Below are 14904 nucleotides of genomic sequence, written 5' to 3'. Positions count from 1 at the left end.
GCATTTTTGACATTTTTGACAGGAAATCGGAGAGGACGTACGCGTTTCAAATTCAATTTCAATAATGTCCTCTTAGGGCTGCCCTATAAATTCAATCGCCCGACACTCCATAAACAGGCAAATGGAAACTGCAACATATTTGGTAAACTTTACATTAGTGGAAACGTTTTTGATTTGTTTCCAATCCTAATGACGCTCACCGACGTGACGCAGGGTGATGATTTATGGAGATCCATTCACGCGGGGATGCGGGGATAATGCTGAACCAAATGGAGGGCAGATTCCCTCCCTGCGATTCATGAAACTGCCACCTCCAGACTCATATTTTATGTGAGTTGTGCGTGATCTTAGCAATTATTACTTGCCCAACTTTCAGACCGGGATCGTGTTGTCAGCGACAAATCTCCTCGGTTGGCCGTAAAATCGAGGGGCATGTGGAAAAGTGATAATCGACGAGGTGGTGGGGAATGAGCTCCAACACTCGGATGATTCTGTTTATTAATTCTAATGGCAACAATGGAAATTCAGCTGGAAATAGAAAATGAATAGAATGAGTACACCAGACAGTCAAAATATGGATTCAGACTAAACGACAACCACTTAAGTAACCTTAATCTAGGCAATTTCTTTTGGAGTTCACAAGAAGTGAGTACTTCGTCTGGCTCTTCAGCAATAGATATCCCATAGATACTCGCATATAAAGGCAATTGGGAAAGAAACCGCAAATTTGGGGTTGTCAGTGGAACGGAAACTTTCGTATCTAAACGAATCGAAACGATGGCAATCCAATAGATATCAACGAGCGGCAAACGATGACAACTACAAAAGTCGCAATTAAATCTTGTGGAGCAGTGGGAGCAAAGGACGGACAAGAGGCAGCCGAAAAAAAAAACACATTCAATAGACAGATAGCTGTGTATTGTGGCATAGACAAGCCGCAAGAAAAACACAATGCCAATTGTCTTGGGTGGGCGTATCTTCAAGAGCCAAAGAACCGGCTAGCTAGCTATACAGCAAAGTGAAGAAACCCAAAAACGGAAGACAAATCAATCGAATGGCGCAGATGAAATCGCCCAGATATCAGATACTCGTAGCATGGAAAATTGCTTTCACATGGAAAGCAAGAAAACTCTGAAATTAACTTCCTGAAAGTTGGGGTAACTGACAATTTGGCAGGCCATAAAGTAAGCTACTAGTATCCAATCAATGGACACCAAATTGGCAAGTATTTGGATTCAATCAGATATGCTTTTAGTTGTTTCTCTGGCTGATCAAGCTTAAAATATATAAATTTAATATTTATTCATGTGCCAAGTTCACAAAAATGTTCTATGCTTTGAAAAATAGCGCCATCACCACGTAGTTTTTTAATCAATTTCATGAGAAATACATTTGATTTTCCACTAATCAACATGAGTGCACATATCGGGGTCATTTTTTTTTTCTGAGTAAGCATTGCGCAATTGAAAATGCCATTTCCACGTTGGATCATCAGCGAGTGAATCGAAAAACTGTGATTTGTTCTGCATAATTGAATCAATTGAGTGAGTAGGGCCACCGAAAAGAACATTTCATAATTAGAGCAAGCGAATGGGATTCGGGGAAAAATTAATGGAATCGTTAATAATGCGACGCACAGATTTCCCAGCGGGCTGAAAAAATCTCGGGAGGCACAAGCGAAGTCAAGCAATTGAAAGCTCCCGAAATGGCTCCCTATTTTTCTTCTTTTGCGCCGGCGCGGCCAATGCACTTTTGGTAAATTTATACATGTATTTATACATACATATGTATATGTATACACTTGAAGAAATAACGCTGTAGATTGAAATTTTGAAAATAAATGTTAGATTATAAAAGAATTTTAGATAAAAAAAGTAAATGTATCTTAATTCTAACCAGCTAAAGGTAGCAAAGTCCGCAGTTCTGGATTCAATGATGCCCTTGCTTCATGAACTCAAAATCATATTTTTTTAATACCCAGCTTATATAATCTTGCATCCAGATGTTTCCAAGTGCGTAATGGATATAATTTGGAAGCTGCCATTAAAAGCACTTAAGCGCCGCGAACTCGAGCTCGAAAATCAAATTTAAATACTGCTCAGACTCAAATTAATTCTGGGTGCTCAAGTTTTATGGTTTATCAATTGAGAGAGAGTTTCTGTAGCGCGGCGGGGGGAAAAGGGAAAATTATCGACTGGCATTGATTGGGAATATGGGAGGAAGCAAAGTTCAAATGCGTCACGATCGCAGTACTGCGGTCGGATCGCCCCGCCCCTCCGAAGATTTATTATGCTGGAGAGCCAAACGGAAGCCTATTCAGAATGTGGAGAAGCGGGAGCTGCAGCACTGGGAGAATCCGAGCAGAAGAATGCCACTTGAAGAGCCAGCGACGCCGTCGAGCACTCCAAGTCTCCAAGTTCTTCGTTCTTCTCGTATGATGCATGTGAGAGAATGAAGAAAGCAATGCGGTCGAGGGGGAGCTGCAAGCTACAGTGGGCACTATGCATGTTAAACAAACCATTCTGTAGTACTGTGTAACAACATATTCCTATAATATTTGATGTAGGAAGCGATACTCAAAACTTAGCAATATGTTATCTCTTTAGATATTGCTTGAAATTCGTAAGATACGAATCTTGAGGTTTGACTGCCAGCTTTATTATTCCAAAGACACCCGACGAACAAAGTGATGAGAATCCGCAGGAAAGAGGAGCTTCGCTCCAGTTGCACAAAAGGAGCAGTAACCCTTCTACAGCTTGGAATGGAAAATAATTGCGATTCCAGCTGGAAAACACAGGCATTGGAGTTGCTCTGCCCAAGGCCCATGTGCCTCACTTCATTTGCAGCAAATGTTGCATGTCCCTTGCCAGCGAAAACGCACTGCATACAAAAGTATCTGAAGGATTGCGAGGGGTTGCGGTTGCAGGGAAATGTCGCTTGTGACGAATTTCTATTTGATTTATGCACTCCCTTTGCAGCATATTTGCATGCTTTGCGTTCACGCCCTTCAACATTCGATGTAGTTTTATTACCAAATCAAATGGCATTCACCACAAAGTAAATACTCTTGATGGAAATCTGTTTCACATCAGCAATGAACATTTATTTAATTCTTGCAGAACAGTTCAGTAATACATAAGATACATAGGCTCGGTTCGGTTCAGAAATTTAAGAATGTGGGATACAACATACTCGAATATGAGTTGTTTTTGTTTAAAAGTAAGAGTATTTAAACAGATATGATAAGCATAACTTGATATAAACTTGAATTAAGCCTGGCAATAGATCTTTCAGCTCTTAAGCAGAAACCCAGAAGATCTTCTTCCCAGCGCCAGACATTTGATAGATTAGACTCTTTGCGCCCAGTCTCCGATTACCCGAACATGCGATTGGTGGAGTGTTAAATTGACGTAGGACCAGCACCGAAAATCATTTCTTTTTTTTTGAGTATTTCCATTTAGATTGTCTAAATTGATGAACTCGGAAGGGAAACAAAAATCCAATCAATCTTTCAACCCAACGCGTGCCTCTGTCATTTTGGGGGCTTCCCGTACCCTCTCTTCTCATTCCTCCTATGAATACATACATATATGTATGTACATACATAAATTTACATATCTGTATGTAAACCTCCCACCCAACTGCGTCTGCGCAACGCATTCAATCACTTCATTTGTTTCCATCCGCCGTCTTCTTCGGATGCGGCTCCATCTCCTGGTCTTCTGGGCGGCACGTTCGCCGCGGCAGTAAAATGTTTTATTTACCCTGCACTTATGACCCCGTTGCGGATCGGGTTAAGTGAATCTGATACCCATATACCCATATATATACATATACCCATCGCCGGCTGTTGCATTTGCATCTTATGAGGCGGTTGTCTGTTTTCTCGGGGCCACGAGGAGCTGGGGATGGAGGTGTCATTGCAGCCAAACACAGACAAATGCTGTGGCAGCCACTCCAGCGCGCCATGTTTTGTGTCCAATGATGAATTGTGTCCCTGATTCCGTAAACAACCATGATCGTCGGATGATAATGGGTTATATGCAAACAAAAAAAAAAAATAGCATCCATCTTCTAAGGAATAAATAATTCCAGTTTATGGCAATAAAAGAAAGTACTTTAAATTATTTTAGGAGTTTTCAAACCTCATAGCTCTTTACAACTTTTTCAACGAGCAAATAGTTTTTGCTTAACAATCTGAAGCGATTTGGTTGTTTGACACCAATTGACGTGCCACGAAGAATGAACACTCATATGTGCTCATGATTCAAAGATACTGAGATACAAAAGCATTCACAAATGTATCTTTTGTGTGTCGCGACGATCTTTAATTGCTGAATTGTGAGCGGCTCCGTCAGTGGATAACCTTCGATGCAGTTGCAGTTGGAGATGCAGATGCAGATGCAGCACTTAGTTGCAACGATGGTGATGGTGATTAATTTGACGTGGTGTCGCCCGATCTGCGCTGAGCGGACTTTATGAAAAGGATTACACGCCGCACAGTTCCATGAAAACGCATCTCCATCGGAGCGAGCGGAGCAGTCGCCCTGCGCCGCAGCAAGATTAATTACGAGCGCCTTGCCACGACGGCAGCTCCGTCTCCTTGCCACCGCCACCTCCACTTCAGCTCCGTGACCACTTGGCATTCATGCAAGCCACAGTTGCGGTAAAAATGTTAGGAGCGATGTCAGATAAATCAAATAGGTGCAATAAATATTATATTAGTATATTTCGCATTAAGTTATACTACATGATCCTAAATTTTTTCAACTGCACTGCTTAATCTTGCACCATCAATTGAAAATTTCAATGGCTTTCCTCTTTTCAATATTTTGACATTTCAAATATATCAGTCTTACTCACCGCCTACAGTTTTGTTAATTTGAAAGCATTTCGAGTACTTGAGTGCCTTCATTTTTCGCCTCATATGGGCAGGGGGTTGAATTAATCCCGGCCAGAAATTAGCATACTTCCAAGTGTTAGATCCTGCCGGCACGCGAGAATATGGGTGTTTTGGGAACAATAACAGGCGGCACTAATTGGAATGGAATAAGGGCTACCGATTCGTTGTGCCTTCTGGGCATATCATTCCACCGCTTATTTATGTGGCACGGGCAGGAAATGAAAGTAAAAACAATTATTTTATATTTAATGAACTTCGGGCTTCCCCAAGGAAGAAGTTATCGCGCATATATATATGTATAGCAAACTCCATCGCATCCCCCAAGGCGAATTACCAATGATGATGTCATTCCCGCAGCATTCATCTCCCATAAATCACGCGGCGATCGCGAAAATCCCCAGTTTATGCTCCAGCTTGCCGAGAGCCACGACAACAGCCGCATCCCCGCCAGATTCGCCAGCTTGCAGCCAAGTAATGTGGAGTGGTGTGGAGTGGAGCCAGCTGCCACAGATTAGTCAGAGTCAGCCAGAGATTCGGATACACTGGCGCACTTCGGCTCACTGGCTGCTAAGCTGCTCGACTGGTTTTCAGATCATTGGATAGGTAGGGTGGGGATACATAAGTACCAGAGATCAAGGTGACTGGCTAAATTAATGGCGAATATCTTGAAGAACTGCAGCCACCTCTGCTCTGCTATCAAATGCAGAGCGTCCATAGAATTGTAGCACTAGCATCGCTTATATAAGCCCACACTTAACGGTCTCCAGCTTAAGGGTCACTCCTCTCCTGCACACCAACTTTCGTTCCCCAGGGCCATAAATCTGGCCAAAAGTAATCAGCAAAAGAAACAGCTAGAATAAGCCGTCAAAAAGCGAGAAGAAAACATTCCGAGGTTGGCAAAGGTTAAGACTTGGTTGGGATGCTTCGCCAGAATTCCTGTGGGCAGCCCACAGATTCGATCGATGGATTCCAATTTCAGAGCCCAATAAAAGAGCCTAAGAGCCAACATTAGTATGCGTACAATGGCATCTCTTACCAATGGCCAAGCATACTTACATATGTATGCTTGGGGCATGACTCACCTCGCCAAGTGAAAAGAGCCAAAACAAAAAACATGAGTAAATGCACATTCATGGATTTTAAATGGGCCGATGAAAATAAAGAAATAAACTGTTGGCAGCACATAAGAGCGTGACTTGTTTCCCCTCCCCCATGTTTTGGTTAGTTGCTTTTGCGCTGGCCCCTTTGGTTTCCCCGATCTACCACCGCCTGGGCCGTCATTCATTCACGCCAACTGTTGATAAGTTTCTGTGACACATTCGAGTCGTTTGCATATCGAGACGGCTAACGAAGCCCAGCCTGTGGCACCATTAGATAGGGTTAATGGACAGCCGAGGATTGGCGACAGCTGCGTTGGCATTATCACTTCTGACTTGGCTTTTATTCGGTTGCAAGGCAAGCGGTTAGTGCCGAATCTTTCTCTCATCGAATCACCATTAAACTAAACATAGGAAACTAGACGTTACGCCGTCTTTACTCCTGTTTCTTTTCCGTGGTCCAGTTCTTGGGAGGATCGGCCATGATGGTCCAGTCGTTTTCGGCAATGTTCAGACCACCATACTGCTTCAACGGCGTGTTTGGGAAGAACTCCCAGCCCTGTTCAATGGACATCTTCTTGATGACGCCAGCGATGCCTGGAAAGAGGATTGGGTTAGCTCTGGAGTTTTCAATCTATGGGATGCCGGAGAACTAACCCAGGAAGAGGCCGGCGCACAGACCAGCTACGTGGTTGTGTTTCCAGGCTCCAAAGACGCCGCCAGCCGCGAAACCGCCGATCAAATAGTTGATTCTGCAAATTCAAACATGGTTAGGACCAATAATCATCAACAGGTGGGCTGCTTACTCACTTGTCGTCCTTGCCGCGCGCATTTGTGGCCGCCAGGGTGGTCAGGGTGAACGCAGTGGCCATGCCCATCAGCGGACCTGTGTTGTAGGCGAAACGACCCAGAGTGGGCAGGTATCCTTGCGGCTTGGAGAGCGTCAGGACGTCGAACATGGACCAGGCCAAGCCGGCGGAGAGCGCGTACTTGTTGGTGGCCACTATCTTGCCAAAGGCATCCTCGCCATCGGGATGGTCGTAGTATTTCGAACGGAGCAGCGACATGGTTTGCTACGGAAGGTATGGAGGTCCAAAAACATTAGCCACAAGCAAACGTAAGAATTACGGAAAACCCATAGGGTCTCCAGTCACAGGGACATTTGTGATTGTTCCCTGAACTTATCGCTATCCCTTAGGAGCATGGCTAGTGGTAAGTGGCGCAGAATTACTGGGGAATATACAAAAAATTGCTAACCTGCCGAAATTTACGTAATTATTGTGGCGGAGATTGACAAAAAAACAGCTGTTCGCCAGTGTGTACACACGAGCAAAAGGGAAAATGCACCGTTTGTGCTGTTAGGCGCGTTCTGTTAATCAAAATGTTACAGGACTGTTAGTTTGAAAAACTTATTTTTTTGAAAACTAAAATTGGAAATTATTAAGAAATTAATGTAAAGTAATACATTTCTGTATTACTTTAAAATTCAAAACACATGTGGATGTCAAGTTCGGTTTTCAATTTATTCATTATACTAGGTTCACAAACGCCGTGGCACTAACTTTATTTGTTTAATCATACGAATTACGTGCGATCGATTGGTTTTTTGTAGGTAATTTCATTGCCAAATAGCTACGGATTTTGATGCATAATAGTAGACGATGCGGCTTGAAATACATATGCGCTTAGCTTAATGGTAGACTAGTTTTGCATTGACTTTCAACTAAGAGTATTCACACAAAATCATGCAGTTCACAAAGACGCGGTTTTCTAAACGAGCTAAAGAGTTTTCTAGACATGCAAGTTTGGCTTTAGGTTTTGACCGAAAATGAGCAAGGTTTTCAAGAGCAGAAAATTTTTAGGTGTACTTTAGGGGGAGTAGACACAACGTTGGCGTTTTAAAATCAAAACGAAGATATCAAAACATACAATATGTATATATATACAAATCAGATATCAAATTATTGGCAAATCTGTTTCGTGGCAATCAGTCATAATGTTCGTCGTTCAACGAAATTAGCAACGAAATTTCACTCGGCCCTTGCAATTAGTCAGTTTTGTCTGAATCAAGTCGTGTTCATTGCCAAAATATATATATAAAAATCGATCTACTGCTCGTCGTGTCCAATTATTTCGATGTCATCAGCCAGAGGGCTTTCCACTGCGGATTTTCCGGCATTTCCATTTTGTTGATTTGCGTCCAAATTAATCAATGACAATGTCATTCTGCTGCTAAGAATGATCTGCAAGTTAATTAAATTGATTAATTGATAAAGTTTATAATGGGTTATCCATACGGCTGGTTCCTCGGCTGAGCCATTGAGCTCCGAGTCGTAGACTTCTTCGCGTTTGATCTGGGAGTCGGCCACCAAAATCTGGGACTCGTGGGCCAGGGCGCCTTCCAAATAAATGGACTGCGGCTCCGGGAAGTTGTCTTCCAATTTGGACTGAAATCGAAGGGGGATTCTATTTAGTATTTCTGATATATATAAAGCTTCAACACATATGCGCAGAGTTGGTTTAGAACGTAGGAAACACTGTTTTAGAGGAATATTCAAAGCGTTAGGGTAGCAGTTAGTCGGAGCTGGTCTAGTTAAGTGGAGAACTTGAAAGTGGTGGGGTTTGTGCGGCAGTGGCACTTACATGTTCGCTTGGCGCTCGGAAAACAGGCGTTGGAGGGCGTCCAGTCCACTTGTGGCCGCCCTCGCAACTGGCTGTTAACTCCATGCCGAGTACCTGCACCAATATTCGATTATTTACGGCAAAGATCTACGGACTGAAAGGTGCTATACAGGGTATATGATGGCCTACCGTCAGTTCCCGTTCAGCGCTCAGATCCCGCCGCTTCCTGGCTCCCTTCGTCGCGGTCTCCAGCTCCGGATTTTGGTCGGTGCTTGCATGTCCATTGGTTAGGTTCTGCTTGTCTACAGGTTGCTCTCTCGTTTTTTCGTTGTCGTTTTTCTGCACAGGATACACAGGATAATGCGGTTAGAGAAGACACTCTCGAAACAGGCAGAAGAATGTGAGAGCTAAGCAATTCTATACAGCCTCAAAACGCAAGAAATCAGAAATCGAACGCATTAATTACTTCAATTCGTTGTGGTTAGGTGAAACGCAACAAAACTCAATTAGTCGCAGGATCTTGGTTAATAAACAAAAAGATTAAGTTGTCGTTACAAATTATATGTTCAAGGATTGCCGTGCCGGACCCTTTGAAGGTCTCTAACCTTATTCGAATCAGTTTCAGTGTCGCTCGTCGCCCTCTGCTTGTCTTGGCCATTCAATTGCTCGTCGGCCGCGTCTATCAAACCTTGTATGGCCGTTACAACTAGCCCCATGAAAGTACAGGGTATCAATATCGAATTTACATTCGTTTGTTTTTTTTTTTTGTGTGTTTTGCGAGAAACAAAAACGTAGAAACGACACAGATAGTGAATATTTATATAGTAGTTTTCTTGTAGCTCTGAGTATGGAATGATGTTTGCGATTATCATTATTGGCAATGTATCGGTGTTTCGGTCTACGGAGAGTGTTCGAATAGATTTCGAAAAAGACTGCTTTGAATCTTAAAATATGTCCCCATAATAAGAGCTTAGTTCAGATCGAGAGTACTCAGTGAGATGCAAACACACTTAGACTGGGTTCGTTAGTAGATACGAGTATGTGAAAAGATATGGTTATAGATATATATCGCATGCCGACAGCAGACAAGCAGGTTAAATTAGAAACAGAGTCGGGAGAATTCCGTTCCATGCACTTGTTAGACTTGAAGATTAAGGACAGAGTGACATTGTTTTAGAACTGAAGGCTTTTTTTCGGGGGGTTGTGGCAGGGTAAAAGAAACCATTCCGAGGATTCAGCTATTCACTAGAAACCAATAGCAAACAGAAACGATCTAGTTGACTTTGTTCGTTGTACTTAGTTGTGATCTGAGTTGTTGTTGGTCTGATTTTGGTCTGTTTACTGACTGATTCTATGTGAACTGAATGATGGTTATTATTGTCTTAGAAGTTTGGCTGCCGCTTGAGAAACTTGAGGGCAATCATCTTGAAAATGAGAACACAAAAGAGATCAAATATTAATTCAAATGACAGCGAGATGGTCCAACTGAAATCACTACGATATATTATGGGCTACTTGATGTATCTGAATCGCTTTGTATAGCTTTATCTGTATCTGTATCTGCTTTCCGATTCGATGGCGATGGTAGGAAGCTGGATACTGGATGCTGGATGCTAACCTTTGCCTCATACTGATCGGTGTTCATTTCGGCCACCAACTGGGCCATCGCCCGCTCCGTGCTCTCGAGTTTCTGGCGCAGCTTCTCGATCTCCATCAGCTGCTCGGCCTCCTTCAGCTGCTGGTGGCTCTTCAGCGAGGCGGACAGACTGGTGGCCACCTCGGTGGCCGACACACTGGCGTTGTACAGCTCCTTTTCGGTGTCCTTGGCGGCCGGCTTCTTTGCGGCGGCGGCTGCAGCAGCTCCTATAAAATTGTCGTACGGTTTGGTAATCAGGGCCGGAAATCGAATCAATCGAGGGACTAACGAAAAACTAAGGAGTATTTACACGGGTGCAGGAGTGGCAACAAAACAAATGTATATATCCATGGAGGCGTGATCGATTCGGGGTTAGTAAATATATATATATATAGTATATAGGCACACAACATCTAGAATGAGTACATCTAGGTAAATGAAATAGAACACAAAGTCGCTACGATACAACGATACCAAATGAGGAGGACATATTTCAAAACTCAAAAGGCCTTTGTCGAGGTCTAGAAACTCAAGATACGAACGGAACACTATGGTCATCTATGCAACCATCTATGTATATCTGGCTTACTTGTCTGATGCTCTCGCCAGCCTGATACCGTGGCATGATTTTTCGGTGTGCATGGGTTTTCGGAAGCAGAAGAGTACAAAATGCGATTTTTTTTCGGTTAGGATTGACTCGTGAGTGCGGTGGCTAGAGCGATTGTGTGTGTGTTTGTGTGTGTCCAACTACAAGTGTAATAATCCGGAAGATGGCATCCGTATTGGCCTGGCACTCACCCAGCTTGCTGCCGCCCAAATCCTCCACTTGGCTGTGGTTCTGTGATCCGAAGACCTCCTGCCGGAAAGCAGGATTTGAAGGCGCCGCTCCGTACGGATCATTGGGAACTTGCTTCTTGAACATGATCTGCAAGGAAGAGTATTTAAGTATTATAATTATATACGACCATGGAGATGGAGTCACCTTCATCAGGGTGTAGCCGAAGAAGACTACGATGCCGATGGTGTAGAGTGGCATTAGGAATCCCATGCTGCTGCCTCGCTGTTGTGGCTGATGCAGTGCACCGGCGCCCATGGGTGGACGCATTCCAGGAATGGGTCCAGGCTGGAAAATGTTAGTAATAAAAGGGTATTCAAAGAGAATAGCAACTCCAATCAAGATCATATTAAATGGATCGAATGTATCTTATTGTAATCATGAAAATCACGTATCCGCCCCGATGTATATTGACATAAAGATTTCTTAAGAAAGTCGTGTCTACAGAATCTTAAGAATTGATGTCTTTATAGAAGAAGGGAATCGATTGTATTTTATTGACAACCGATGTAATCATAAAAATTACGTATCCGCCCCGTTGTATTTTGACATGAGGCGAGGACAGCTGATTTGTTCTCCCCGGCCATTCTGGCATCTAGTAGAGACGAGAGCAAAATGGAACTGGCGCACTGAATTTGGCACAAGTTCAATACGCAGCAGCACATTCGGCCGATCTCCCACTCATCCTTTACAGATTCTTTTTGTGTTTTCTTTAGCGCTGTCTCTTGCCTTCAATTTGCGTGCAGTGTCATAAAAACAAAACCCGAATCCGAATAAAATAAACGTTTGGCTATTTATAAATGACTTCCAATGCGAGCGCGGATATGTCTCATCCCGCCGTCATTATAATCACAGCAACCACAGCACGCCGACCAGTATAACTATATATAATTATGGATTTATCGCCCGGAGAATACTGCACACCGTATGGTTAAATGTATGGTAGCCCAACTCACCCGTCCGTCCACGATCCGCGGAGGCGGATTACTGGGCGAAGTCTTCCGTTCCAGAATCGGCACGGTGGGCGTGGCGGGAATGGCGCGACCACGCTCCCTCATGGCCTGGTATATGGATTCCGGATGCAGGTGGGCGGGACGCTCCTGGCGCAGACCTGCGACCACAATGGATTCATTAGTAACACAATTAAAGAGGGTGGTGTTATAGAAATTTATCTATAAAAATGCATAGAAATTATTAATTGACATAAGCTCGTAACTATAATATACAAATTTATAGTGTTAATATTAAAGCTACGCAAGTTTCCTTAAAGTTTTACGATAACTTTAAACTCAATAAGCACTTCAAATCTGAAGTAGGCGAAACGTAGTCCAAACTTTGTTTGTATCTCAATCGCTTGTATCTTGTAGATCGTTAGTAGAGCCAAACACCGTTAGTAAAACCAATAAGCAAATTATAATCGAGCCACATACTTATTTCGCCCGTGTAAACATTGATTTGCTTGCGATACAAATGCGGACCGAAGGGCTCGACTGTGTCCTTCTTCGTGGCATTCAGGAACTGCTCCCTGTCCAGGACGACATCACAACATCCTACAACATCGACCGCACAGGCCACACAACAACAACACCCACATAAGGAAATTAAAAGGAAATCATGATGATAATTGATAAATAATAAATAACACATGAAACTAAGCTCTTTATGTTGAGAGTGGAAACCAATGACTTACCGCCTGGTGCACCTCGTGGATCCTTAAAGTTTGGCTGGGCTGGAGGCACTCCTCCGAACATCATGGGATGGAAGACCTTCGGCCACAGGATGGCAATGCATCCGATCACGGTGACGATGATCAGGGCGGTCTTCTTGGGCGTCATGCCCTCCTCGACGAGCGGAGCTCTCGGCTTGGATGTGGCTGTAGCGGGCATTTTGGCTTGGAAACGGATTCCGTGGGCTATCTGGATTCGTTTGGTTCGTGGTTAAAGCTAGTCCCTAAGGCAACTCTGCTATGTGTTCCTGATCGATTTGGTTCGTTGATGGCTCCCTGCGAGCTGTTTTGACTATGCGCTGTGTTTCTAGTTGCTATTTAACTTTGACATTGGCTCATTTTGGCTGGCTAATGGTTGGTTTGCTGTTTAAAGCATTATCTGAAAGATACATAGATGCATAATCGGTTACACGCTACAGTTCGCTGATCCGGCTTTCGTTGGAGTTGTATTCACATCACTGATCGGTCACGAATCGCAGCGCAAAATGCTGTATACGTTTGAATATTGTTGCGGGAAAACAAAAAAGTTTATTACATAAATAGCGGTCCCGATCTTTTTTATTTTTAGCTCGCGCAATTCGCTCTTTTCGGCCCGTCTAATAATTCTTTATTATTTTCACTTTTCCCAGCGCACAAATCACACTCGCTCTTCACAATTAACGACCGCATAAATAATATTAAACGCTTCTCCAAAAGAAAACGATTTCGTTTCGCTTTGGAAAACGGTTTTTGAACGCCCAAGGGTTCAAAAAAAAATATAAAATCAGAAAACTGGACAGAGCGACTGCTTGCGCAAAGTTCGAATGTTGTTCCCGAACTGGCCAGGCAAATTTTTGAAACTATTAGCGAATTTTCGGCAGATCAGATCTGAAGACCCGACACACCATTCGGGCGCGCTTTTCCCCATAATCGTCGTCGGCCATTATTTTCCTTTATTTTTGATGAGACAAGTGATTTGCAGCTTGGGCCTGCACCGGGAATTTCCGAGAGCTACGCTACAGCAGCCGACATAATATTAATGCTCTCTAATTTATTTGTAAATAGATTCTAAATCAAAATACATATATAACAGCTTGGGAAATTGGCCAAACTTTTTTTTGAAATATTTTTCAAAAATTCTTTTTTTAAGACAATAAATAATTTAAATGTTTATAAATACAAAATACTTTTGTTTATAATTATTATAATTAAAGTAATTTTTCTAGCTATTACTGCTAGTTTGCTGACCAGCACTGTGTGCGAAATTTCGTGTTTTCATATTTTTCATTTAGCAGCTTCTTCGCTCTTGTTATCACTCACACACGCACACACACACACTAGCAGGTAAGTTTTCCGACCGTTTTCCATTTCGCTTTCAAGCGCACTGACTGAAAATTGGCGAAAGTAAAATTGTTTTTACTATGCATGGCTGTTATTTGCACAGCGTCTTCTTATTTCCAACACCTTTATTTAAATTTGCCCTTTTCTTGTCACTGTCTACATAAGTTTGGAAAACGTTTTTCTAGCTCTCGGTGCTTTTATTTTTGGAGGCACAGCATTTGTAATTTGGGTTCAATGCCGTTCGGCTTAAGACTCATCACTTATTTTTAAAAATTATGAATTCAAAGTGTGGAGATTTTGTCCTTGGAATTGCTCTCGTGTTCCCAGGTACCTTTTAAATAATTACCAGTTTGGTTTTTTATGAATAACACCTTTTTTTTAAAGTTCGTTTCCTTATCTAATTACGCTAATTTCAAACTGTTTGTTTGTCGTTATAAGTTTCTCTGCCAGAAAGCAGCAGCAATAATAATTGATTTTTCAGTCGACCGAACGGAGATGGGCAGCACTGGCTGTCATTCGATACATGCAAGTACTATCGATATATTGCTAATGTTTAAATTTAACAAAGCCTTTACCTTACTTGAAAACCTAAAGGATTCTGGAATATTTTTAAGTCTTATTTTAATTAACATTATTATTAGCGTTATACAAGCAAAAGGTTTAAGTTGTATTTGGTTCGTTGAATGCTAGTTTTATTATGCATTATTAAGATGTTAAACTTGAATACCTATTATAACTAAGGATCAACTAAGGATCCAATATAAA

General features: G+C 42.5%; 2 protein-coding genes across 23 annotated transcripts; both read right to left on the bottom strand.

Annotated features, from left to right (window-relative positions):
- Nucleotides 1-6312: 6312 nt before the first annotated feature.
- Nucleotides 6313-7307, bottom strand: LOC6615288 (NADH dehydrogenase [ubiquinone] 1 alpha subcomplex subunit 11). Its single transcript, XM_002039656.2, has 4 exons — nt 7258-7307; nt 6811-7073; nt 6658-6752; nt 6313-6597 (listed from the first exon to the last, which is right to left on the bottom strand). Exons 2-4 carry the CDS (start codon nt 7065-7067, stop codon nt 6437-6439), a joined length of 513 nt encoding a protein of 170 aa, XP_002039692.1. The 5' UTR covers nt 7068-7073; nt 7258-7307; the 3' UTR covers nt 6313-6436.
- Nucleotides 7308-7504: 197 nt separating this feature from the next.
- On the bottom strand, nt 7505-14588 carry LOC6615287 (resistance to inhibitors of cholinesterase protein 3). 22 transcript variants are annotated; one of them, XM_032715149.1, is made up of 12 exons: nt 14486-14588; nt 12784-13198; nt 12524-12643; nt 12050-12204; nt 11241-11381; nt 11057-11183; nt 10848-10868; nt 10241-10485; nt 8812-8961; nt 8644-8736; nt 8298-8447; nt 7505-8243 (listed from the first exon to the last, which is right to left on the bottom strand). In XM_032715149.1, the coding sequence occupies exons 2-12, from the start codon at nt 12977-12979 to the stop codon at nt 8109-8111; spliced, it is 1533 nt and encodes a 510-aa protein (XP_032571040.1). In that variant the 5' UTR covers nt 12980-13198; nt 14486-14588; the 3' UTR covers nt 7505-8108. The 22 variants fall into 22 exon arrangements, with proteins under 22 accessions (XP_032571040.1, XP_032571042.1, XP_032571043.1 ...); XM_032715151.1 differs by having other exon boundaries at nt 14471-14586; XM_032715152.1 differs by having other exon boundaries at nt 14511-14579.
- Between the last annotated feature and the right edge of the window lie 316 nt (nt 14589-14904).

This window comes from Drosophila sechellia, chromosome 2R (genome assembly GCF_004382195.2).
Source record: "Drosophila sechellia strain sech25 chromosome 2R, ASM438219v1, whole genome shotgun sequence".
Lineage (NCBI taxonomy): Eukaryota > Metazoa > Arthropoda > Insecta > Diptera > Drosophilidae > Drosophila > Drosophila sechellia.
Note: the sequence above shows the minus strand (reverse complement) of the source record. Positions and strands in the feature narration are given on the sequence as shown.

Bases quoted from the DNA above. Each gene is read 5' to 3' on its own strand.
- LOC6615288 (XM_002039656.2), bottom strand. From the start codon at position 7,067: ATGTCGCTGCTCCGTTCGAAATACTACGACCATCCCGATGGCGAGGAT. The intron at 6,753-6,810 runs GTGAGTAAGCAG...TTGAATTTGCAG, and splicing joins GCGCGCGGCAAGGACGACAA to AATCAACTATTTGATCGGCG. The intron at 6,598-6,657 runs GTTAGTTCTCCG...TCCTCTTTCCAG, and splicing joins GTGCGCCGGCCTCTTCCTGG to GCATCGCTGGCGTCATCAAG.
- LOC6615287 (XM_032715149.1), bottom strand. From the start codon at position 12,979: ATGCCCGCTACAGCCACATCCAAGCCGAGAGCTCCGCTCGTCGAGGAG. The intron at 8,962-10,240 runs GTTAGCATCCAG...TATCCTGTGCAG, and splicing joins CCGATCAGTATGAGGCAAAG to AAAAACGACAACGAAAAAAC. The intron at 8,448-8,643 runs GTAAGTGCCACT...CTTCGATTTCAG, and splicing joins TCCGAGCGCCAAGCGAACAT to TCCAAATTGGAAGACAACTT.